The following is a 26,104-nucleotide window of genomic DNA, read 5'->3' as shown; positions in this document are numbered from 1 at the left end:
GCCATTCCTTAGAGGTAAAAGCTGAAATCCCCAAGGAAGGCCACAGCTGTCGCAAAGCGTCAGCAGCATATAGACTCCCCTACGTTCGAGGGCGGCACCGCTTCGTTAGGGGAAGCAACGCTGTAGTGGTTTGCAGACTGTGCCCGGACGTAGCACACAGATTTCCTAGTGTCAAAATGCCAACCAAACACTAACTTTGCACTACACAAAAATGCAGTAGAATGCCAAAAAATCTTGGCAAAAGATAAAAATTCAATAATAAAAAAAAAAATGAGCACTGGGCACCACCCCTTAATTTTATACAAAGCAAGGGGACCAAGCTAGAAACTTAGAACTTCCCTATTATTTTCTTTTTTTTATCTTGAGTTTGCCAAATAAACAAGTAGTATGACTGTTGATCTAATTCTGGAAAATCAGCAAAGTATATAATAAATAGCTCAAATCTCAGGTAAGATTTTAAAAAGTAAGCAAATAACACTAAAAAATTGGTGACTGAGGAAACATTTTATGAAATGAAATGCATATTACTGTTTAGAAAAATAAAAAAATGGTATTTTTATTATAAAATAAATTTTCAAATATACTTACCTAGTAGTTACATATATATAGCTTAAATCCTGCGTTTCGACGCGGCACGACAGAAAATTCAAATTTGTGGCGACAGCCGCCATGACAGTAGGTGGTCATACATGAGCGCCACCACTCATAGGTTATCAGAACCATACCCATCATCTTCAGAAATTCTATGTCTCTGTTTTCAGAGGGGAGGAGGGAGGGCCCTTTTATATATGTAACTACCAGGTAAGTATATTTAAAAATTTATTTTATAATAAAAATACAATTTTTAAATATGTAACTTCCCTGGTAGTTACATATATATAGCTGATTCACACAGTTGGAGGTGGGTTGAAAACCTCATCCCATTGGGAAATTCATATAATTATTAATAACTACAATTAGTAGTACTAACAATTTGGTTCTTACCTGACAAGGAAGTTGGCTTCATAATTACTCTGCCTCATTATGCCCACATTCCTTGAGAGACTCAGCGATCCACTCAGGGGGCTGTAAAAGTCTCTTGGGGCTGCCACAAAGTCCTCGACCTTCACATGGCTAGACCTCCACCCTTGCAAACTTGGCATAGCCAAGGATACTGAATCTGACCACCTACTCTAAAGTTTAAAAACTAACTTGACTTGCATCCCAGACTGTGAAAGGTTGCGACCAACTCACAGACAACCTAAGAACACAAATACAAAAGGCAAGGGTATATTTAGATTATAGGGAAGAGGCAGTAGACCCTTCTCCAACTATGCCGGAGGTAACGTATGGACCCAGGGAACAGCAATCCTCATACTGGGTTTGTACATCTTTAAGATAGAAGTTTGCGAAGACTGATTTACTTTGCCAAAACGTGGCCTCTAGGATGGACTTCATAGATTTATTATGTTTATAAGCCATAGAGGTTGCCACAGCTCTAACCTCATGGGGTTTCACTTTAAGAATTGGGAAACTCCTTTCCTCACAATTCTGGTGAGCTTCTCTTATCACGTCCTTGATAAAGAAAGCTAGAGCATTTTTAGATAATGGTAGAGAGGGTTTTTTAACAGAACACCACAGATTGTCTGATTGACCTCTCAGGTTCTTGGACACTTGCAGATAAAATTTAAGGGGTCTTACTGGAAAAAGGCCTCTTTCTTTCTCTCGCCCAACTAGGTGAGATAGACTTGGGATGTTAAAAGTTCTAGGCCAGGGTCGAGAAGGATTCTCGTTTTTTGCGAGAAAACCAAGCTGGAGGGAGCACATGGCATTGTCTCCATTAAAGCCCACCTTCTTGCTGATGGCTTGTAACTCCCCTACCCTTTTTGCCGTGGCCAAAGCGACTAAGAACTGAGGGCTTTGATGGAGAAACAGTTTCCAAAGTTTCCAGCAAAAGGGAAGACTGTTATATGGCTTCCGAATGCCGTGTGTCTGCCGCGAGCGGTGCGTTAGCGATAGTATTGCGTCCGGTCAGATGACTCGGAGACAAAACTTGACTGCATGCGTCTAGCATACAAACAGACTGTCTCATGCGTCCATGTTGCCGTGGGCTTTCAGACTTCTGTATGCATCCAGAATGCCGTGGGCTTTCAGACTTTTGTATGCGTCCAGAATGCCGTGGGCTTTCAGACTTTTGTATGCGTCCAGAATGCCGTGGGCTTTCAGACTTTTGTATGCGTCCAGAATGCCGTGAGTTATCGGCTTGTAAAACGCGTCCATCGCTATCGATAGTTGCGCGATCCGAAGATCGCAAGGGTGAAGCAACCGATTGTCTATCCTGTTGAGTAGACACAACCTTGTGAGCGTCCGGCATGAATTCAGAATGGCGTCTATGTCCAGAATGCCGTGAGGAAGAGACCCGATAGTCGCATACGTCAAAATTATCGCTTGCGGCCACCGACGTACACGATGGTGCGTTGCCGAGTACCGGAAGGCTACGCTGTACGATAGTATCGGAAGAACACTTAATTGGTCTATTGCTGTCCTTCGATTCTTTTGGTCGCGAACTCTCTGTTCGAGAGTCATAAACGTCAAACAGAGACGAAATGGACCTCTTTAATGCAAATAAATCAGGAATAGACCGGATGCCGTGTGCGTCAGCAAAACTATGTAATGATCACTGCGAGGTATCGTCAACTGTCGATACTTCCAGCACGCTTTGTGCGCGATCTAAACCGAGTATCGAATGACCTGCGGGAGCGTCAATAGACTTAGGGCAAACAACAGGGGAAAGTTTTTGAGACATTTCCCAATCTGGAGGAAAAGAAGGAGCGTGAACTGACGTCAATTGAGCACCTTCTCCCTCCAACGAACTATGCGTCTTACGTGCCTGTTTCGGTGTTGACATATCGTCTTCGTCCGAAAGGAAAACCTCCGGTAAACACCAGGCACTACAAGATGGTTTATTAGGAGACATATATCTCTTGAGCAGTCTTGACTGAAGTAGTTGACGCCAACTACGTCGCGGCTTTACGTCATCGGAAGAAGACGCAGACAAATTTAACCTCACCTTTACTGTGGTAAGGGGGAGCGATATGGGTATCGACAACAATATCGCTCGAGGGGACGTTCGTTCGCTGATTAAAGTCTGCCATATCCTTTTGCCTTCCGACATTCCTTCTCCCAGGGATTGGGGAGCATGGAAGAGGTCCCCAGCTGGGATTATGAACGGACGCACCCTCCACTTCACTGTCACTATTCACTTTGTTTTGCAAACCACGCACCGCACCCCACATAACTTCTTTTTCGGTTTTTAGAGAGCGAACTTGGGCGCCTAAGGCTGAAATAGTAGCCATTATATCCTTCAATAAAGGTTCACTTACCTCCGACACCGAATTGGGGTCTGGGACTACTGGAATAGGAACAGGAATATTAGTATGACTATCGGAAGGAATATCACCATCCGAAGATCTATTAGAAAGAATAATAGCTGATCTAGACCTTCTAATTCTATCTCTTTCCAAACGCTTAACATAGCGTTCAAAAGCAATCCACTCCGAATCAGACAAAGACTTGCATTCGTTACATCTGTTATTATATGAACAAAATTGACCTCTACAACCACAGCATATTGTATGAGGATCAATAGGGGCTTTAGGCATACGTGTCTTGCAACCTTTTACACACTTTCTGATAGTCAGCCATTTTGAAAAAACAGAAAAACAGTCCAAGTCAAACCAACAAAGTCTAATACAGTGAACCCTCGTTTATCGCGGTAGATAGGTTCCAAACCCGGCCGCGATAGCTGAAAATCCGCTTAGTAGGGACACCATATTTACGTATCTAATTAACATGTATATTCAGACTTTTAAAACCTTCCCTTTACGTAGTACTGTTAACAAACTACCCTTTAATGTACAGAACACTTAATGCATGTACAGTAGGGTCCCGAATTATGCAAGAATTTGGTCGATCAATGACCTCGTATAATTGGAAAATCGCATATTTCGAAACACAACTAACAGAAATAATTACATTTGGGCCATGGCAACCAGCAACTTGCCTATTCAAACGTGTTTACCACCCATTTCCAATACTTTCTATGTAGTATACTGTATTATTTTATAATATCAGGTTGTTCTTGTAAATAAATCAAACATTTGATATACTAAAGTTCTGATAACTTGAAAAAAAGGTTAAAGTTACTAGCAGGATGTGTGCAAACACCGTATATTTCTCGTTATAACATGACCCAAAATACAGACAAATTTTAATGTTTGTCATATCTATTGTATAAGACAACTGGTGAATAGCAAAACCATCACTGTATAGAGTAGCTTTTGTTGTATCATTTAAAATCCTAAATAATCAAAATAAAGGAGATTTTATATCACGAGTTTCCTAAACACGCCAAAAAGCACAATTAAAAATGACGACCATTGTTTTGTTTACGTTTATCTCTGATCATAACGAAGAAACGAACGCATTTACACATCTTTGTATACAGTAGGTTAGTTTTATATGATGATTTTGTTATTACCAATGTTGTTCTACTTAATTTTGTTTAGAACTTCGAAGTAAATGAAAAAATGTTTTCCTTTATGACGCCGCCTGAAACTGAAACCTTCCATTTGTTTACTGTACGCTCCATCTTTGATCATAATAAACAAACGAAAGCATTAAACACACATGATTAAAGTGATAACTATTGATATTAAAAGCATTTAGTAAACATTATGTTATTACAAATATTTTACTTACCGTATCCATATAAATTCCTAAATTCATAGCAAAGCGGGAAAACTTTTTTTCATACGTTTAATCAACAATAGCAAAGAGCCGCTATTAACAGTATGGTAATTTACGATAATTCTAAACTGTTACGAAAGATAATTGTCCTTTCCATATCCAAAATACTTTTCTTAGCTGCAGTTATAAGTCAACTTGTACCCACCTCAATTATGGAACCATTTGGAAAAAGGTAAAAGAAGAAGAAAGTCCTAGGCCGGTATTTAAAGTCATCGAACAATTAGGTTACTGCTAGAACGTTCGATATGATAGAGATGGTGCGAGATTGGAGAAGTAAGAAAAAATTGAATAATGCTTGATTTTTAATAAAACTGAACTTCGTGAAACAACAAAGATTTCATTTGTTAGAGATAGAGTGAGGTAAGAAATGAGGGGGGTAGCGAAAGGTATCCTAGAGAGAGAGAGAGAGAGAGAGAGAGAGAGAGAGAGAGAGAGAGAGAGAGAGAGAGAGAGAGAGAGAGAGAGAGAGAATGATGGTTTTAAATGTACTAAACAATAAATATGATAGGTTATAAGACATTGGTGCTTATGTAATATTAACTGTATAGATGGTTTGAATAAGTTAAGAAATGGTATAAACAATGCTTTGTTATTGTATTCGTATGCTCATATTCTTGAGAGTGAGAGCTAGACATCAGCTGATCTGATCACAGCCAAAAGTTAAACAAAAATAAGTCAGCAATACTCGATTTATAAAATATTTCCGAAATTTAAAACAAAAGTACAGGGTTTTCCTAAAGCACAATTAACTATTTAAATAGCAGCAATTTTCTAGAATAAAGTGAAGTTTCCTAAAAATAGTGGTTTGCTGACGAAATCGGATGTCATATTTTAAGCTACGATTGAAATGGATTTATACTCGGTATAATTTTTTTTGTTTTATATTTGACGCTTTTTAATAAAACCTATTTTGGGTTCTTCATCCACAGTATATGTAAGTATTGTATAACACTGGAGAGAGAGAGAGAGAGAGAGAGAGAGAGAGAGAGAGAGAGAGAGAGAGAGAGAGAGAGAGAGAGAGAGAGAGAGAATCAGCTGTTGTAATCGAATGCCATGTTTTTGTTTCTTGTACCACTTGAAGCGAGGAAATGATCACCAAAACTAATAATAGTCATGTTAATTTCATTCTTAAACTCAGGTTGTAATATGTGAACTAAGATTTTATTTCTTACACACATACAGAGAGAGAGAGAGAGAGAGAGAGATTCGAGTCTCTCTCTCTCTCGCTCTTGGAGAGAGGATTTTATAATTACACCTTGTACTATACAAAACAAATAATTGTAAAGCAAATCTATACTGTTTAGAAAATGACAAAATATTGCAGACTTGTTACCGAAATTTACGCTATTCACTGCCGCTAAGCGAATCCAGCCTACGTGTGAAAACCTTGAATACCCACAGGGAAAACTAAAGCTTTTATATATTCTATACTAAATAAAAATAATATTTGAATATACCTTCATTAACAATACCATTAAAATTATCGAAAGGTTAGAGAAAGATAAAGATTGCCGAGAATGTAACCACAATTCTGTTTACATTTTGTCAGCTGGATTCACATAGATAAAAGTTGATTTCATTATTATGGAATTTTTTCCTTAAATAGGCTATTTATTATGAAATTATGTTAATAAAATGTAAGATAAATATCGATTGGTAACATTTATTATCAAGCACTGTATTTAGGGCTACCAATATACCTAAAAAGACAATAGATTTGATATATTTTGTAGTGCTTGACATGCAGACATTGAACAGCTTTGCAGAAACAATTTTTTTTTTTTTTGTTAAACTACTGACCGTATAAATGGGGAATCGCATAATTCGAACACGCATAATTCGGGACCCTACTGTACTACAGTACCCTAAACTAAAACAGGCACAAATATTAAAGGCGATTTTATATCATGTGTTTCCTAAACACGCCAAAAAGCACGATAAAAAAATGACAACCAATGTTTTGCTTACGTTTATCTCTGATCATAATGAAGAAACAGACGTAGATACACATCTGTGTATAGGTTAGTTTTTGCATCGACAGCAATCTTACCAAGTATTGATTATATGTTGATTTTGTTATAACCAGTGTTTTACTTAATTTTTCTTAGGACTTCCAAATAAATGAAATGAATGCCATTTATATAATGTTTTTCTTTATGACGCCGCCTGAAACGGAAACCTTCCATTCGTTTACTGTACGCTCCATCTTTGATCGTAATAAACAAACGAAGGCATTAAACGCGCATGATGAAAGTGATAAATAATGATATTAAAGCTTTTAGTAAATATGTTATTACAAATATTATTTACCGTATCTATATAAAATCCTACATACGTAGCAAAGCAGGAAAACAATTTTTTTTTCTTTTTTTTTCTTTTGGCGTTTAATCAACAATAACAAACTGCCCCTAATGACCGAATGATAATTTACGATAATTCTAAACTGTTACTAAAGATGATTCTCCATTCCATATCCAAAATACTTTTCCTAACTTCAGTTATAAGTCAACTTGTACCCGCCTCAATTATGAAACCATCTAAAAAAAAAAAAAAGTAAGAGAAGAAGCAAGTACTAGGCCGATTTTTAAAGTTGTCGAACAATTAAGTTACCGCTATAACGTTCGATGCGACATAGTGCGAGATTGGAGAAAGTAAGGAAAATTGAATCATGATTGATTTTCAATATGATTGAAACTTTGTGAAGCAACAAAGATTTCATTTGTTAGTGAGATAGAGATAAGGAATGAGAGGTAGTGAAAAGTAGCTCAGAGAGAGAGAGAGAGAGAGAGAGAGAGAGAGAGAGAGAGTTGTTTTAAATGTAATAAACAAAAAAATATGATAGGTTATAACACATTGGTGCTTATGTAATATCAACTGTATAGATGGTTTAAATAAGTTAAGAAATGGTATAAACAATACTTCGTACGCGCATATTCTTGAGACCGGCAGCTAGACATCAGCTGATCTGATCACAGCCAAAAGTAAAACAAAAAGAAGTTAACAATACTCGATTTTTAAAACACACCCGAAATTTAAAAACAAAAGTACACACATTCTTAATGTGCACTTAACTATTTAAAGAGTAGTGATTTTCTAGAATAAAATGATGTTTCCCCCAAAAATAGTGGTTTGCTGATGAAATCGGATGCCGTATTTAATGAAAAAAGTCTGCGAAGTCGTGAATCCGCGATGGTCGAACCGCGAAGTAGCGAGGGCTCACTGTAAATCGATAGTGAAAAGTACAGAAGAATATCCAAAACAAGTGGCAAAAGTCGTCAACAATAATCAACAAAAGGTACTTCACCAAATGTAGAACAAAGTTATTAGCGGCGAAAGAATTTCCTGAGGTGTTCACACGATCAACGACAGAGAATTTCTGAAGATGATGGGTATGGTTCTGATAACCTACGAGTGGTGGAGCTCATGTATGACCACCTACTGTCATGGCGGCTGTTGCCGCGAATTTGAATTTCTGGCGTGCCACGTCGAAACGCGGGATTTAAGCTATATGTATGTAACTACCAGGGAAGTTACACATTTAAAAATATAGATTTCAAAATGAAAAAATACAGGTATAGTTATTATAACAATATTATTTTCCTCTGATATGGAATAAGAATTGAACAATAACTAGACTAAAAATTATTTAAAAAAAAAACAAGCTGTCCACACATTAGGCATTCCCATATCAATACAAAACCACCAGAAATGGGTTATTCAGGAGGCCCACGCATTAAAATTAAGATATAAAATACAAAAAATTTTTTTTTTTTTTTAAATAATTTACAGTCCTATCTGGTTTGTGATACAAATTTTCTAATTGTGAACATCAAGACAAAGCCTTTTCGGACAAGGTAGATATTTTCCAAAGAAAATTCAAGGCCTCAACCTAAGGAGAACCCCGCAACATTGTGGTTCATTATTTGCACAATCAGTCGACAGGGTTTGGACATATACAACTTAAAGTTTGACTGCCGCTGAAACTTTTTCTATGCCATTTCATGTTTACTTATTTCTGGGGATGAGTAAGATATGTGTCAATATATGAAAAGAGGCAATTACACTAAGATGGGAAAAAGTCTGTCAGTGATAAGAATAATTCACAAAGGAATACCTGTCTCATAATCTTTTTTTTTTTTAGTTCCACAGCAGAGTACACAGACAAAACTGCTCTAACTTTGGCATAAATCTCTGTCAGTACTCACTGGAACATTTAGGAGTCTCTAGATTACTCCTTTCACAAAAATTTTATTGTTTTTTCTGGATAAACATGACAAATTCGAAATAAATTTGTATTTTTCCTAACGATATAAACTTGTAGCTATTTATAGGAATTATACATTCGGCAAAGCAAGAAGTTTAGCCAAAAGACTTTTAGAGAGGTGTAATCTCCTACAGCTAGTTGGCGGGGATGTAGGAGGGGTAGCCAGCTACCCCGCTCACATACACATACCGGTGTTGTATTATCACTTCTTATTGCAGGCATGACTTATCGGGGGACAGGTAATGACGAGCTAGTTTGTATTAATAGCTACAAGTTTGTATCATTGGGAAAAATGCAAATCACTTTCAGATATGGCATTTGTTCCGAAACTAATACAAACCACTGCTATTTATGGGGATTGACTCAACCCCTAGGAGGGTGGAAGGCCAAACCAACTTGCTGGTCTCTGACCATGGGTTTTCCCGTACGTGCTCCGCACGTACAGGGAGAAACCCTGACACCTAGCTAAACAATTCGTGCAAAGCACGGTTAGCGGCCTGAACAATCTGTGAGATTGTGTGATACTAGCAGTGTGACTAGTCTAGGTAAGAATTCTCAGAAACGTAGGAATCTTAGAATCAACCAAAGACGTTACCCAATCCCACCTCGCCAGGGGACATGAAGGCGTAACAAGTATAGCTCTCTATACCATGTTACACAGGGGAAATGGTTCTACCTGCAGACAGCGGAGGCCAGCTTATACAGAGTACGGTTGGTGCGGTTAACCCACAGGGTGGAAGATGAAAGAAAGAGCTAGTCATTCTTTTTCTTTCATCCCAGACTCACGCATGGTTAAACTCTGCCCTCCCTCATCTGCTTCTTGTCCATCTAGGAGCCTGAGGTGTTTAAACAATATATTGTGTAGCCACTAAAAGAGTAATTGGAGAATGTCTCCATGTTCCTGTGGGTCACGTCTTGGATGAAGTGGGCAGAGAGGGTCATTTGACGCTTCCACACGCCAGCTGACAAGGCCTTGCGTCACTGAGTAGTATTCATAAAACGCTGGGGCATACTCCCACCCCTAATGTTATGAGCTCTAAGTCTCCTCTATGCGGAGAAAAATCAGGATTCAATGGTCAGTCCATGAACTTGCAAATCCAAGCCGAGAACGTATTCTTGGTGATCCTTCTCTTGACCTTCCCCGAGCTGACGAAGAGGGACATTGACAGAGGGTTGACAAACAAGACCAAGGTCAGGCTAAGGGTTGGTAATAATGCCTCTCCGGAGGAGGACTAAAGTTGCTTGAACAAGTTTCGAGGGAGTGTAGGCTGATGGAGACAGAAAGGAATAAGAGATGCGACGCCAGAAACGGCAAAACTCATCGCCTTCACCTATGCGTTGAACCACGGAATGTCCTCAAAGGATAGAATCGAAGAAGGCTTCTCACTGGGTAGGTTACAGAACTGAGAATGCTTCCTAGAAGTTTAAGGTTTCAGACCCTGAAATGGAGAGAGAGGTCGCTTACCTGGCCGTAATGGGACCGGCATGGCGTCTCACCCTAGCTTGGAAGAGCAAGCTGGGTGCGCGTTGACGGAAGTTGGTGAACAGCTATGTCGTTACGTGCTACTGGGCGCTCGCGAGCTGATAGAGAAGAAGATGCAGGGGCTGGTTCGCGAGATGCTACCGTATGGTCTTGGGGAGTGGGCGAGATGCCTGTGCGCAGGTGGGCGATCATGCGTGGACTGCAGATAACTCTCAGGAAGTCTAGACCTGGAAGAGTCTCGAGGCATGTAGCAATTGGATAGTGATTGGTTACGCGCTGTCAAGTAGACGGCTGATCTCGTTGTAGTCAGTGACAAACAGCTGGGTCGCATGTTGCCTGGGAGTGCACTGAAATGCACTGGTATGACACAACGAACATGGGGCGGTCTCGACCGAGGACATGAAAGTGCTACATTTGTTCCCTTCAGGTCCTGGAAAAGTTCACATGACAACCAGAGGAAGTCACATTCACACCAGAAACAAAAAAGAAAAGAAAACAATTCGTCAGTATGGCAGTTAGGTTGGGAGGTGGAGAGAGACGAATGTCCACTCTCGGCTGAGCCGAAAGAAAAATTAATGAGACAGCACCAGTGTATGTTTGAGTAGGGTAGCTAGTATTATCTCCCTACACCCCCACTAACTAGCAGTGGTGTAGTTACAACTAGCTAAAAGTCTTAGGCTAGTCTTCCAGCTTCGTCGTAAGTATATCCTTGATAAAAAGCAAAAGGGTTTGTATTTAGTGTCCGAACAAATACAGTATGTACCATGTATCAGAGGAATAATATGATATGCCACATTATCAATAATTGCCCAAAAGGGCTGTTCATTAGTACTTGGTCCATAAGCAGAAGGAAGGATATAATCTGTACTTCCGCACCATTCAGCACTTCTATCTAAGAATCCAATTGCTTATTCTATGAATCAGGATTGCAGAAAGGCATAAGTTTCACATAGATTTCACAACTAAGAAATCAAATATTATCCTGAATGACTCCATTCCATAATAAGCTGAGCACCATTATTATGAACAACAGATGGTATAAAATGACTGAAATGCAAAACATTATGCAAACCTAACCTAGGGTTTAAACAAATAGATTACACCACGGACACTGCCTACTTCTGAATTATTGCCAGACACATTAGAAAGATGAATAAAAAAAAAATTTTCCATAAATATTTTAAGTTGAGATTTAGGAATCTCAATCCTTCTCATTCTGAACATCAGATGGTTTACTACCCGTTTGAATATTAATTTCTACATCACTTAAATCAGATAGCCTAGCCTGTTCTGTGCCTTTTCCCAGCCCTTTCTATCCTTTCCTCTTACATTTAGAGTGCCCATCAAAAACCCCTTTAGAAACTAACTTGACATATTTTCCATAAGGTTCTCTAAGAACTCTGCACATTCCAGGCATTAAAGTTTTGAATAATATACTTGCCTTTGACAGAAAACACAAAGGGAATGAGAATCTTTTCTTCTATCGGTAACTTATTCATTTAACATTTAGTCCACAAACAAATCTTAAAGCCAACAAAACATGCATGCATACAATACAAAATATAAAAACACTACAGTACAACACTCAAAACAAAGAATCGTGCAGTAATGAAAGAATGTCTGGCGTGCAAGGACAACATTTTAGATATGAAGTACAGAATACCCAAGCAGAGAGTTTACCATAGAGCACTGCAGATGGAGTGCCCATCAATTTACGGGGAAGGCAATATGAGTTAGGGACTGGGAAATTTAAAAAATTATTTTTAAGGATAAATATCAATAGAGAGTGCAAGTTTCACTTAAAAAGCAAGGTGAAAAACAGGTAAGGTTAATTGAAATAATAAAACAACCCTACTTATTTTCCAGTACATATTACACCCCTGACTGAGGCAACTAAAATATTGCAAATTGTTTTCTCTATAAAGATCACAATATTAAGGCAACTGTATTTTTTATGAGCACAAAAATATGTTATTTTGATAATAAAATAAATTTTTGAATATACTTACCCGGTGATTATATAGCTGCAACTCTGTTGCCCGACAGACAACTCTACGGTAAAAACTCGCCAGCGATCGCTACACAGGTTGCGGGTGTGCCCAACAGCGCCATCTGTCGTCCAGATACCCAGTACTCAATGTAAACAAAGACTCAATTTTCTCCTCGTCCCACTGCGTCTCTATTGGGGAGGAAGGGAGGGTCCTTTAATTTATAATCACCGGGTAAGTATATTCAAAAATTTATTTTATTATCAAAATAACATTTTTCAATATTTAACTTAGCCGGTGATTATATAGCTGATTCACACCCAGGGGGGTGGGTAGAGACCAGCAATATATGTTTACACTTTTATGAGCTAAGAGTTTTTATTTCATTTTAGAAGTTATCAAAATAACAAAAACAAAATAAATAGGTACCTGGTAAGGAAGTCGACTTGAACAATTTCTCTGCCTTTTAAGTACGTCTTCCTTACGGAGCCTCGCGATCCTCTTAGGATGCTGATCGACCCCTAGGATCTGAAGTATCAAGGGTTGCAACCCATACAACAGGACCTCATCAAAACCCCTAATCTAGGCGCTCTCAAGAAATGACTTTGACCACCCGCCAAATCAACCAGGATGCGAAAGGCTTCTTAGCCTTCCGGACAACCCAAAAAACAACAATAAAAACATTTCAAGAGAAAGATTAAAAGGGTATGGAATTAGGGAATTGTAGTGGTTGAGCCCTCACCCACTACTGCACTCGCTGCTACGAATGGTCCCAGTGTGTAGCAGTTCTTGTAAAGAGACTGGACATCTTTCAAGTAAAATGACGCGAACACTGACTTGCTTCTCCAATAGGTTGCGTCCATTATACTTTGCAGAGATATATTTTGCTTAAAGGCCACGGAAGTTGTTACAGCTCTAACTTCGTGCGTCTTCACCTTAAGCAAAGTTCGGTCTTCCTCACTCAGATGTGAATGAGCTTCTCGTATTAACAATCTGATAAAGTCTGACCAAGCATTCTTTGACAAAGGCAAGGATGGTTTCTTAACTGAACACCATAAAGCTTCAGATTGGCCTTGTAAAGGTTTAGTACGCTTTAAATAGAACTTAAGAGCTCTAACAGGGCATAAGACTCTTTCTAGTTCATTGCCTACGATCTCCGATAAGCTGGGGATATCGAAAGATTTAGGCCAAGGCCGAGAAGGCAGCTCATTTTTGGCTAGAAAACCAAGTTGTAGCGAACAAGTGGCTTTTTCTGACGAAAATCCTATGTTCTTGCTGAAGGCATGAATCTCACTGACTCTTTTAGCCGAGGCTAAGCATACCAGGAAAAGAGTCTTAAGAGTGAGATCTTTCAGGGAGGCTGATTGTAACGGCTCCAACCTGTCTGACATGAAGAATCTTAGTACCACGTCTAAATTCCATCCAGGGGTAGCCAAACGACGCTCCTTGGTGGTCTCAAAAGACTTAAGGAGGTCTTGCAGATCTTTATGTTTGGAAAGATCTAAGCCTCTATGCCGGAAGACCGATGCCAACATGCTTCTGTAGCCCTTGATAGTGGGAGCTGAAAGGGATCGTCCTTTTCTCAGGTATAAGAGAAAAACAGCTATTTGAGCTACAGAGGTACTGGTCGAGGATACAGAAACTGACTTGCACCAGTCTCGGAGAGACTCTGATGGAAGAAGCTCTCCTTGCTCTAGCAATCGCACTGGCTGCTTCCTTCGAAAAGCCTCTAGCTCTCGAGAGTCTTTCGATAGTCTGAAGGCAGTCAGACGAAGAGCGTGGAGGCTTTGGAGTACCTTCTTTACGTGTGGCTGACGTAGAAGGTCTACCCTTAGAGGAAGACTACTGGGAACGTCTACTAACCATCGAAGTATCTCGGTGAACCATTCTCTCGCGGGCCAGAGGGAAGCAACTAACGTCAACCTTGTCCCTTCGTGAGAGGCGAACTTCTGCAGTACCTTGTTGACAATCTTGAACGGTGGGAATGCGTAGAGATCCAGATGTGACCAATCTAGGAGGAAAGCATCTATATGTATTGCTGCTGGGTCCGGGACTGGAGAGCAATAGATTGGAAGCCTCTTGGTCAGCGAGGTTGCAAAGAGATCTATGGATGGTTTTACCCCAAGTGGCCCAAAGTCTCTTGCACACATCCTTGTGGAGGGTCCATTCGGTTGGAATTACTTGCCCTTTCCGACTGAGACAATCTGCTATGACGTTCAAGTCGCCTTGGATGAACCTCGTTACTAGGGAGATGTCTTGACCTTTTGACCAGATGAGCAGGTCCCTTGTGATCTCGTACAACGTCAGTGAGTGGGTACCTCCTTGTTTGGAGATGTACGCCAAGGCCGTGGTGATGTCCGAGTTAACTTCCACCACTTTGCCTCGAAGGAGAGACTTGAAGCTTTTCAAGGCCAGATGTACTGCCAACAGCTCCTTGCAGTTGATATGCATGCTCCTCTGACTCGAATTCCACAGTCCTGAGCATTCCCGACCGTCTAGTGTCGCGCCCCAGCCCACGTCCGATGCGTCCGAGAAGAGAACGTGGTTGGGAGTCTGAACAGCCAGGGGAAGACCCTCTCTTAGGTTGATATTGTCCTTCCACCAAGTCAGACAAGACTTTATCTTTTCGGAAACCGGGATCGAGACCGCTTCTAGCGTCTTGTCCTTTTTCCAGTGAAAAGCTAGATGGTATTGAAGAGGACGGAGGTGTTGTCTTCCTAGTGACACAAATTGTTCCACGGATGACAGCGTCCCTACCAGACTCATCCACAGCCTGACTGAGCAGCGTTCCTTCTTCAGCATCTTCTGGATGGATAGCAGGGCTTGATCTATTCTGGGGGCTGATCGTCTTGTTGTTCAGCAACGTCCTCATCAGAGGGTTCCTCATCCGAAAACTGATGAGGAAACGGCAACGGAGTGGGCAACATCTGGCTCGCTGAGTCCGGTCGCACTGGTGGATGCGTGACGGAGCCGGACGCAATATCATGGAACTGCTGCACAGTCTGTGAACTGTCAACAACCATGGGTGCGCGAGGAAGCACAGCGTCAACCCGAGACTGTCTAGACCGTCTGGGTTGTGCAGTCAACACCCTACCGGGTTGCTGAGGTTGACACACTGCGTCAAAACAAGTCACCTCTGCTGGTTGTTGAACGTCCTGAACGTCAACAACCACCTCCGAGCGTCGCTTAACGTCAACGTGCGGCTGGCAACCCACACTGGGTCGCATCGGTGGAGGAACCACCTCAACTGGCAGACGCGAGTAGGTTACCTCAGCGTCAACAGGGCGCACAACCGACCGGTTGGAAGGTTGTTGGCCAGAAGGTTCGGTAGCAACCTTCTCCGCATTAAAGTCCTCTATCAAGGACGCAAGCTTGGACTGCATGTCTTGCAGCAAAGCCCATTTAGGGTCTACGGGAGCAGGTGTGGCAACAGACGGGGTTAGCGACTGAGGCGGTACCGTTTACCATCCCTGAAAGCCTTGTTATGCGTGACATAATTGTACAGCAAAACTTCAAAGGCTCGAAAACAGCTGTGAAGTTGACCTGTAAACAACTTGGAGCGTCTCCTGGCCAGGCGCCAGGGAGAGTCTACGAGAATTGAGAAGTCTATCTGGGCAGAGGCATGAACTCCCAAGCCGAGAACTTCTCTCGTGTCATATCAGACTCTCGCTCTATAAACCAGTTTAAAAGAAGGGAAAGCAAAGGCTGTATCCCCCAAACTCCTCCTGGTGAAAAACCAGTCACCTAGCCAACGTAAAGCTCTCTAGGAGAGCGAGAGAGCACTAGCTTAAAAACAACGGCTTCGAAGTAGCTAGGCCTAGTGTAAGCTCTGACGTTTAGGCGAACGAGGAACAGCAGTTACAAAAAGATCCGGACAAAGATTCTTAAAAAAATCATCATGATTTAATTAAAGTCCATAGGAGGCTAAGCAGCTTTAGGCTCCTCTCCATCTGACAGAGTCCTCAAGGGAATATCAGTAGGAGGGGGAACAGCAACTTCCTCATCTACAGGAACCTTGTCCGATAAAAGCTGAGTCTCAAGCAAGGGAGAGACCTACCGTGGTGGCAATTCTTTACAAGCAGAGTCCACACTCACTGGTGCATTAGTAGTGGACCAGAACGCAACGTCATGTAACTGCTTGACAGTCTGTGAACTGTCAACAACTGAACTGTCAACCACAACAGGTGCGTGAGGACGCACAGCGTCCACTCGAGACTGCTTTGACTGCCTAGACTGAGCAGTCAAAACAACTCTAGAATGCGGAGGTTGACGCACAGCGTCAAAACAAGTCAACTCCGATTGTTAGTGAACGTCTTGAACGTCAACAGGAGCATCAGCAAGTGGCCTAACGTCCAAATGCGGCTGAAAAACCACACGAGACCGCATCGAGTGTGGTTCTAAACAACCTGACTGACGTGACTAAGCTACGCCAACGTCAACAGTAAGCACAAAGGAACGTTAGGTTGGCTGAAAGCCAGGATATCGATGAGATAAACGGCTAGACTCAACGGACTAATCGGCAGAATAGTCTTCCATAAGGGAGGCAAGCATATACTGCATGTCTTGCCATACAACCCATTAAGGATCAACGGAAATGGTTGTGGTAAGAGACGAGGGTAACGTCTGTGACCGCAACACTTTGCCTACAAAAAAAGACTCTCGGAGTCTGTGTTACGCTTTTGTTAGGCGGCGAGCAGTTATCCGATGACTGCATAGGGTCAGAGCTGTCCTAATGGTTGTAACCAGGACGCTGGACCTGTCCTGAAAGGACTGACTTTCGCTTGAGGGCTTCGAAACCTTGTGACAGGTTTCTTATGCGAAAAGCCTTCGGATGACGAGGAGAAACAACGTCTCTCTCGTCTTATGGTAGGGGAGATCTTGGTAAGATACACCCAATACCATAGAGGGAAAACGTCTGTTCGTTGGTCAAGGCCTCTCGAACCCATAAGTCGTTTGACATTACTTCTCCCCTGGGCTTGGGAGCATGTAAGAGGTCCCGGACTAGGTGAACGACAGGCACGAACAGACGAACCCTCGGACGCAACACTGTAACACTTTGCGCATATCACTTTATCACTTCGATTTTCTGTTTTGCACTTATTTCACTGAAATCGAAACTTTTACTGATTTCTACCTGAAACACGCAATTCTACCCTTCATCAAAAGGTAGTAATTGCGAAATCAGTCGTATAATGCAAGCTCATTAATACCAGCAAAAAACAGAAAACATATTTTAAGATAAAAAAATCAGTGGCTGGGAAAGAGACTAAACACTAGTTCATATAACTACGTTTTCAATCTCTCACCGCACATAGCCTGGGGACGAGAATAAAAAACTAAAACGTTTTATCCTTCCTCCCCGTACAGCGACTAGGGACGAGAGTAACTCGAGAACAACGTTACCCGCTTGAACGGAACGTTTTCTCTCCTCTCTCTCTCTCCGTCTCTATCTCTCTCTCTCTTTCTCTCTTGATTTCGCACCTAAGAGAAGAGCCCAATTATATTTCGTCAAAAAAACATGTTATTTGACTAAAGGAAAAAACTGAAAGGTTTTTCAAATAAAAAGTTCCTTTAAAATAGAATTTAAAACATTTAAGCTAAGAAAGAATGAACAAAACGTCAGAATCGATTTACTCTTACTGCAAAGTGAAACCGTGATACACTCTCTCTCTATCGTAACGATAGAGCGCATGTTGAACGTCCTGAACGTCAACAACTGCGTAGCATAAATAAACTAAACGTTAGTTCATCTTTGAAAACAGTACGAAGACTATCAAAGAAATTCTTTCATAAAATATTACCTTTAAAAAGTTTTAAATCCTTAGCTCTTTAAAAGCTAATTACGATATAAAGGGCTCAACGTTGATTAACTTCGGTTTCCAAGTTAGGACCGCCTACTCTCAGGAAAGGTCTATATAAACAAAACATTAAAATTATTTTTTATATGTTTATAATAAATGGAAAGTTAATCGAAGAGGCCTAATAAAGGCGGAGAGATATAAAATATATAGAGGAAAATCTATAACGTGATATAATTACTAAAAGCCTAAACACACTTCCGTCTAAGGGAAGGGTCGGCCATTTAAAAGTGAAAGAAAGTCCATACTCTCTTTGTCACCATAATTAAATCTATCCAAAACGAGTTCAAGATTTAAGATGAAGATAAAACACCTGCAAAGCGAAAGCTCAAAACTAGAATAAAGTACTTCACCAATTAGTTGTGAAAAAACTCCAGTTTAGCAACAGCGAGTAAGTACGTCTTGTCGATAGCTCGACAGAGAGAAAATTGAGTCTTTGTTTACATTGAGTACTGGGTATCTGGACGACAGATGGCGCTGTTGGGCACACCCGCAACCTGTGTAGCGATCGCTGGCGAGTTTTTACCGTAGAGTTGTCTGTCGGGCAACAGAGTTGCAGCTATATAATCACCGGCTAAGTTAAATATTGAAAATTATATGTTGCAAAAGTTATCACAAATAACGTAAAAAGAGAAGGCATCATGTGCTCTGGGTTATGACATCACATTCTGCAGGATAACACAACTTAGCACTTCCACTTTATATTTCTTTCTTGGTGGCTTTTGTGACATTTAACATCACACAGAGTCCGGTGCCCTTGAGGCAAGAGGTTACATATTTGTATGGAAACAAAATTAACCTTGATGCTTTCCAAAACTCTAAACTTCAGTAATGAATATAGTACCAATGAAAAATAAATTAAATGAAATAAAATGCATTGCAGAGGCTAAGTAAAATTTCTACTACTGTACCTGGTAATTAAATTAACGAGCATGTCCCACTGACCACCATCTGACGTAGGATCATGAAGTAAAAACGACACCAGTCGCCCCTGAACTTCTTCTCCTCTCTTTGCACATTCTACCATTTTGTTTAGGAAGTAGTTGCACCTTTCAATCTATAAATAGAGCATTTTGTATTCCACTTACTGCAAAACATTCAATAAATCTATGGAAAAGCTATATCATGTACATTAGTCATATGAACTGATAGCTTTGCTATAAGTACTGTATAATTTCATTAATTCTGGGTGCTAGTACTAAGGGTGCGTCTTTGATTAGATACACATACTGTAGTATTGTACAGTATTTGCATTTTCTGGAGTTTTAAAATGCTCCAAAGCATCACAAAAATTCAAGATAGTGAGCACCAACTAAATTATAATATACATATCTTAATTCAAACTCTTTTAAGCAAATTATTATTAATTAGGAAACTCAAAAGCATCTTTTAATAACATTTAGTTTCAAAAAACACCATGAGAAATATAACAAATTTGGAAATAAATTGTATTTTTCCTAACATACAAACCTGGAGCTATTTATAATAGGGTATTACTTTCGGCGCAGCTGAAAGACGAGCCATGATAATTTTAGTGAGGGATAACTACCCCATCCGCTAGTTAGCGTGTGGGGGTGGGGTAGACTGGCTACCCCACTCACTCACACCTCTCGGCTGAGTAACCACTTTGCTTTATGGCAGGACTTCTCGGGGGACAGGGTGGCGGGCCAATTTGTATACATAGCTCCAGGTTTGTACGTTAGGAAAAATACAAATTATTTCCAAATTTGTTATTTGTTCCGACACAGATACAAACCTTCGCTATTTATAATAGGGTGACTTACTCTTAGGAGGGAGGAAGTCCTCACCAACTGGCCTTGGTCATGACCCGGGGTCCTCTCTATTTCGATCTGTGATCGATAATAGAAGGGACCCTACCCTCGCTAAAATCAAGTGCCGATATGAGGTAATGCACTGATAGCGGCCTGCAGAAGCTTGTGTGTGTGGAACTAACAGTGTGGCTTCTCTTTAACATAGGAACTCGAGTACAGAACCTATTGTTCTTAAAGACTTGACCAATACCCTCCCTCTAAAAGGTATTGGGGACGTAACAAAGTATTCTTCTATACTTAGGAGGCACAAGGGAAATGGGTCTTACCTGCAGTGAGGTGAGGTCAGCTATGCTGAGGCTTGCAGAGCTGTTTTCCCCAGAGGGGAGAAGGTGAAAGGAAGAAAGGAGCCAGGCATTCTTACTCATTCACTCCAGACTAATCCGGGTAGCCTCAGCCCTCAACCCTCTGCTACTTGTCCATCAAGGAGCCTGAGGTGTTTAGACCATTTGTTGTGCGACCACCACAAGACCAATGGAAAAGGTCTCCATGTTCTTGTGGGTTACGTCTTTGCAGGTAGTGGGCCGTGAAGGTCGATTGACGCTTCCACATGCCCACTTAAAGTATCTGCACCACAGAGTAGTTTCTTGAATGCCAGGGACGTAGCAACGCCAGTGACGCTACGAGCTCTGGGTCTTAGGATGGAGGAGAGTCTAGATTAAGAGTAACCTCAATTGCCTTCTGATCCCAGAGGGGAAGGAAATCCTTGAGGTCCTCCTCTTGACCTTCCCCGTGCTGGTCAATAGTGCCGACACACGGGGGGCGAGCTGGTATCGTTCTTTTAAGGTAACCCCCACAGACTCCTCACTGGGTAAAACCCCAGTTGATGGGTTTCCGGTTACCAAACGAAGACTCTTGGTTCGAAATGGGCTGCACCTAGGGTACAGCGCACTCAGATTTGAGTCTTGGCAATCCACTCAGGGACACCGCTGAGGATTACTTCTCCCCGTCTCCTAGGGTAGGAGACATCAGAGGTTGGATCACACAACACACTAACTCTCTTGGTCAAAAGCCCAAGTGAGTAGAAAGGGCGTCTTCCGTGTAAGGAAGCGATCTGCTGCTGGGCCTAAGGTTCGTAGAGAGGGGTCTTTAGAGACTGAAGGACCCGAACCGCGTTCCCAGGAGGAGGTTGAGATCCGACGGGGGACAAGTCATCTCAAACTTGCATAAGTAAAGGCATTGACGGGAGAGAATCCCCTTCCACGTCATCAGTCACAAAGGACCAAACACTTCGCCTGGAAGACCGACGCTGAAAAGTGTCTGAGGTGTCTAGACATCTTTTCCGTAACCTGTTGTGAAAGGCCTCTCTGAGAGGGGTGGTGTAGGATCGTCCCAGGCGAGAAGTCAAAGCAAAGCTACAGCTTAGGAAAGCGTTAGCATGTGGCAGCTTGGAAGATCATGCCATGGAGGAAGATCGTGCCGTGGAGGAAGATCCCTCGGAACTCCGTCAGGAGCTGTAGAAGGTCCGGGAACCATTCTGCGGGTTGCCATAGCGAAGCTATTGGAGCTCCGTCAGAGGCTGCAGAAGGTCTGAGAACCATTCTGCGGGATGCCATAGCGAAGCTATTGGAGTCGTTGATAAGATCCTGCTTATCCTGACTTGGCTGAGGACTTTTTTACCAGACCGAATGGGGAGGGAAAAAATAAGGCACACCTCTAGGCCGCCCCATCGATCTTGGAATACATCTTGTTTGAGGGCCTGGGGAACGGTCGAGTGGGAGCCTGAAGATCAGGGCCGCTGCGAGCATAACCACAGTCGGGGACCCCACAATGTTAAGACTTTGTTGGATACAAGATGATTCCAAGACACTAGGAGCCCACTATCTGGGTGGTTTTGCAAGCACATTCCTATACCAGGAATGATGCGAGCAGATGGGGGCAACTAGTCCATCTGAGGCTTTGTAATGCTAGATGGTCCTCTAAGAGAGGTGAATGCTGGTACCTTTCTGAATCGGGCCAACAGACGAGGATGGAATAGTATGGCATATGCGCCCCCCCCCCTCTCTCTCTCTTTTGATGCATTATAGAGAGCATCAGGTTCAGAGGGAAGACGAGAAGACAGGCCTCTTTACAGAAGCTCTCGTCTGCCACCCATCATCCGCGGATTGTCCAGCGGCGAGGGGGGGGAGTGCATAGCAATAAACACACCTCAAGATGATGTTGAGACGTTTAACTAATTGCACGTTCTTGCAACGAAGGGGAACAGCCTGTTCTCCCTCCAACTGCCACTAATCCAGTGTGGTTGGCCGAATGAGACTGATACCAAACGGTAAACCAGTTAATCAGTACAGCTTATGTTATAATGGCGAATCTCCATAGAGATCGCTTTCCAAACAAGAGACTGTACGGTAATCACCGAACGCATTCAACCAAACCCAAGAGGGGATTGAGACGTATCTTCAATCTATTGTTGGGTGGGTAAAGAGCATAAGTCTACTACGGAGTAGTAACACCGAACTGAGAGTATGACAAGCATACATGCGTAGTTCGACTTAAAAGTCGTGTCCAGAACTCAGTTGGAGAACGTTGGAAACGTTTGTACTTCTCCATCTCCAATAGGTAAACTAGCATTTATATTAGATGTTCCCTACTAGGGAACAGATATGCTTATGAGAAGTTTCCAGCCACAGCCTTAGTAGGAGACTAAGACTTCCGATCGGGGGAAAGGAAAAAAATGCCTATAAGGAGGCAGAACGTAAATGCCGTATGTCTGCTTACAAGAAAGTAGCCAAGTAATGTACTGAATAACCTGGTTTCAGAAAGGGAACTAAATATACAACTTAATAGAACGGAGTTCTAATTGGAAGATGTATATAGCCCTTATTGGCAGAAAGATCGCTTGCATGCATATATGTACTTGTCCATTTGCGCTAGCGCATGCGTATTCTCTGCCTCCAGGAAACGTTTGCAACGAATCCTGTTGCGGGAATAATGTATATGGGACGAATCGCAACATTATTGCCGAAAGAATTTTGATCGTTGACTAATTGTAATGTTTTCTTGAATGAGAGCGAACACGTTCTCAAACAAAATATACAGTTATAGAGGCGATCATTTCTCCTTTGGTTTACCACTCCTCTTTATGTGAGGGGCTAGTCAGTGTTCATTACACAGAAACGGATGTCTGTTTACCTGTGGGCGGGATTTGAAACGTTCGTAACGTTATGAAAAGATGCCCACGCTGTTGCTATCGTTCTTTAACATTAACTAACAATGTTCCTTCGGGACTAATTGTTCGAAACAATAACCCTGTAAGGATAGAATAAAAAGTCTCGGAAGACTATCGTGTAAAAAGGCAAGTCGTTATACCCACGGTACAATGACGGGGGAGGCTGCCTCCATCAAACGGTAGAACCGAGTTTAAGACAATAACCTCGCGGTTTTGTCTTGGATAGAGTGCATGCTCCGGGAAGGCTTACGGCCTTCATGAAGTTTAACACCCATTGAAGTTTTGTAAAAGCTTCTTAGGAACGAGTCTCCCGAAAAAAGGTGAAGTCTCGTTTGTGGGGGTTTGCTTCAAGAAGGCCGCACATAATTGCCATCGACCGCTTACCAAAAGGAGTTGCCATTGAACGCTTTCCCGATAGTGAGAAAACTACCGTCTAAATCGGGCAAGGCCTGCCAGGGGAAATGAATTGCAATGTAAAGAATTTTTCATTCCCCGCTCATTTCCATCTGCTAACCAAACCACTCGAAGTGGGAAGGCGGAGGAAAGATGACGGTGGTTCGTTCGAAAACGAAAGGATCGGTGCTGGCGAAACCAGACTAGCTGATATAGTAATCAGCTGGGAGTGTAGAGTGACGTATCAAGTCACACCTCTGGAAGACCCATCCCGTAGAGGGGGGTGGGGGGGGGGGGTGACCATAGAGTTTTCAGAAAACTTTGGATCGTGGAAACAGAGAAATTCGGATGAAAACCTAGGGGTTCAGTATCTGTTTGTGAATTCCTTTCTCAGGACCTTAAGGGATGTTGCGCCGAGAACCCGCAGGGACTCTGTCGCTGATTCCTGATGGAATTTCCAGGAATCATGTTACGTGACCAGGACCCAAAGGAACTGTGTCATAGTTACCTGTAGAGATTCGTACACCCTTAGGCAGCAGGCATCCCTCTGTCATCAGAGTAAAACTCTTGATGATGATGGGCGCACGCGAACAATTCACTCTCTGTCAAGAGAGTAAACCTCTTGTGCTCTCGTGAACGCTTCGCGCAATGAGAGTTCGAAAAACTCTGTCATATAAGTATGGCTATGATCACGAGAACCCAAAGGTTCAGCGTGAACTGCGTTGTGAGACCCCAAAGGGTCCTAAGAGTTGTTCGTGCACTTCAACCGATTGCGTGTGCCTCGTTGTTCGTGCGCGCCAAGTTGGTCGTGCGTGCGAGCCAATATGGTCGTGCGCGCGTGCCAATACGGTCGTGCGCGCGTGCCAATACGGTCGTGCGCTCAAATCCGATTGTGTGCGTGCGCCAATATGGTCGTGCGCTCCTAACCGATCGTGTGCGCCAAAATGGTCGTGCAATCTTGCGCCGAACTGTTGGTAGGCGGCAGGGAGCTCGTTCGTGCACCTCTTTCGCGCTCATGGAGCGCACGAGGTTGTCCGCGCACATGGCGTGCAAAAGGTTGCTTGCGCGCATGGCGCGCAGTGTAATGTTCATGCGCATGGCGCGCAACAAGATGTTCGCGCATATGGCGCGCCAAAGGATGAACCCGCGCGCCATGATCGCCATTTTGCTTGCGCGCGCCAAGTCGGTCGTGCGCGCCAATTTGGCCGTGAGCGCGAGAGCTCACAGGTTGGTGAGAGAACTGACTGCTTCGCTCATCCGAAGGTTCACGATAGCTTGTGTTGTGTGAGCGCGAACGATCAACGCAACGAGAGTTTGAAAACTCTGTCATAAAAACAATGACTCAGGTCACGAGAACCCGAAAGTTCAGCGTGAACTGTCTTGCGCAAACCCGAAGGGTCAGCGCAACGACAAACTGAAGTTTCCCTGTCACTAAACACCGAAGTGTCGGAGTGACTAAAGTTACGAGAGACCAAGGGTTCTGCGTAACTAATGTTATGAGACCACGAAGGGTCAGCGTAACGAGAAACTGAAGTTTCCCTGTCACAAAACACCGAAGTGTCGGAGTGACTAAAGTTACGAGAGCCCAAGGGTTCTGCATAACTAATGTTATGAGACCCCGAAGGATCAGCGTAACTCGGTTCCTCTGTCACGAAACCCCGAAAGGTCAGCGTGATTAATGGCACAAGTTCCCGAAGGCTCAACGTTACCATCGTTACGAGAGCCAGAAGGTTCAGTGTAACTGAAACCGAAGGTTTCGAGCCGAGTCCCAAAGGCTCAACGATCACGCCAGCCCAAAGGGTGATCGAACAAGACCCCGAAGGATCAAGGAGAACCAGCAGGTACAAGATAACACCTCCGCATACAAGGTTTGTTCTCCCGAAGGAGAATGTCGCTTAAGAGAAGGCTTTCGCTCCCCCCCTGAAGGAGAACCATAAGCGTAACGGGGGATCGCAGATGCCCAGAGGCGGTCTTCTCTCGAGGACAGGAGACTCATTCCCCCGAAGGGATAACCTGCTTCGGAGAAAGCTCTGCCACCGCCCCTGGTGGATCAGCAAGCTCCTACAAGTTATTTCCCGCGAACGAGAGGGAAGCTCTCCCGAAGGAGATCGCCTAAGACAAGCTTTCTCTCAGCTCTATGGGAATAAAGCGTAGGCATAAAATGACAAATTTGTAGATAATTTGTATTTTTCCTAACGATACAAATCTTAGCTATTTACATGGGATAATTACTTCGGCACAGCCGATGACTAGCCATAAAGTTTTAACGAGGGTTTCCTACCCCACCGCTAGTTAGTGGGGGGGGTGTTAGGGGGGGGGTAGCTAGCTACCC

The 26,104-nt window shown here is 42.6% G+C and overlaps 1 protein-coding gene across 1 annotated transcript in view; it reads right to left on the bottom strand.

The window, feature by feature from the left end:
- LOC137654557 (bleomycin hydrolase) overlaps positions 1 to 26,104 on the bottom strand; it is a 188,669-nt gene that overhangs the window by 92,478 nt on the left and 70,087 nt on the right. Inside the window, exon 5 of the mRNA XM_068388286.1 lies at positions 19,293 to 19,438. Coding sequence (XP_068244387.1) covers positions 19,293 to 19,438 — 146 coding nt within the window. The remainder of the gene's footprint in view (positions 1 to 19,292; positions 19,439 to 26,104) is intronic.

The sequence above is a fragment of the Palaemon carinicauda genome, chromosome 15, assembly GCF_036898095.1.
Source record: "Palaemon carinicauda isolate YSFRI2023 chromosome 15, ASM3689809v2, whole genome shotgun sequence".
Taxonomy (NCBI): domain Eukaryota; kingdom Metazoa; phylum Arthropoda; class Malacostraca; order Decapoda; family Palaemonidae; genus Palaemon; species Palaemon carinicauda.
The sequence above is the reverse complement of the archived record's forward strand: the minus strand, read 5'-3'. Positions and strand labels throughout refer to the sequence as shown.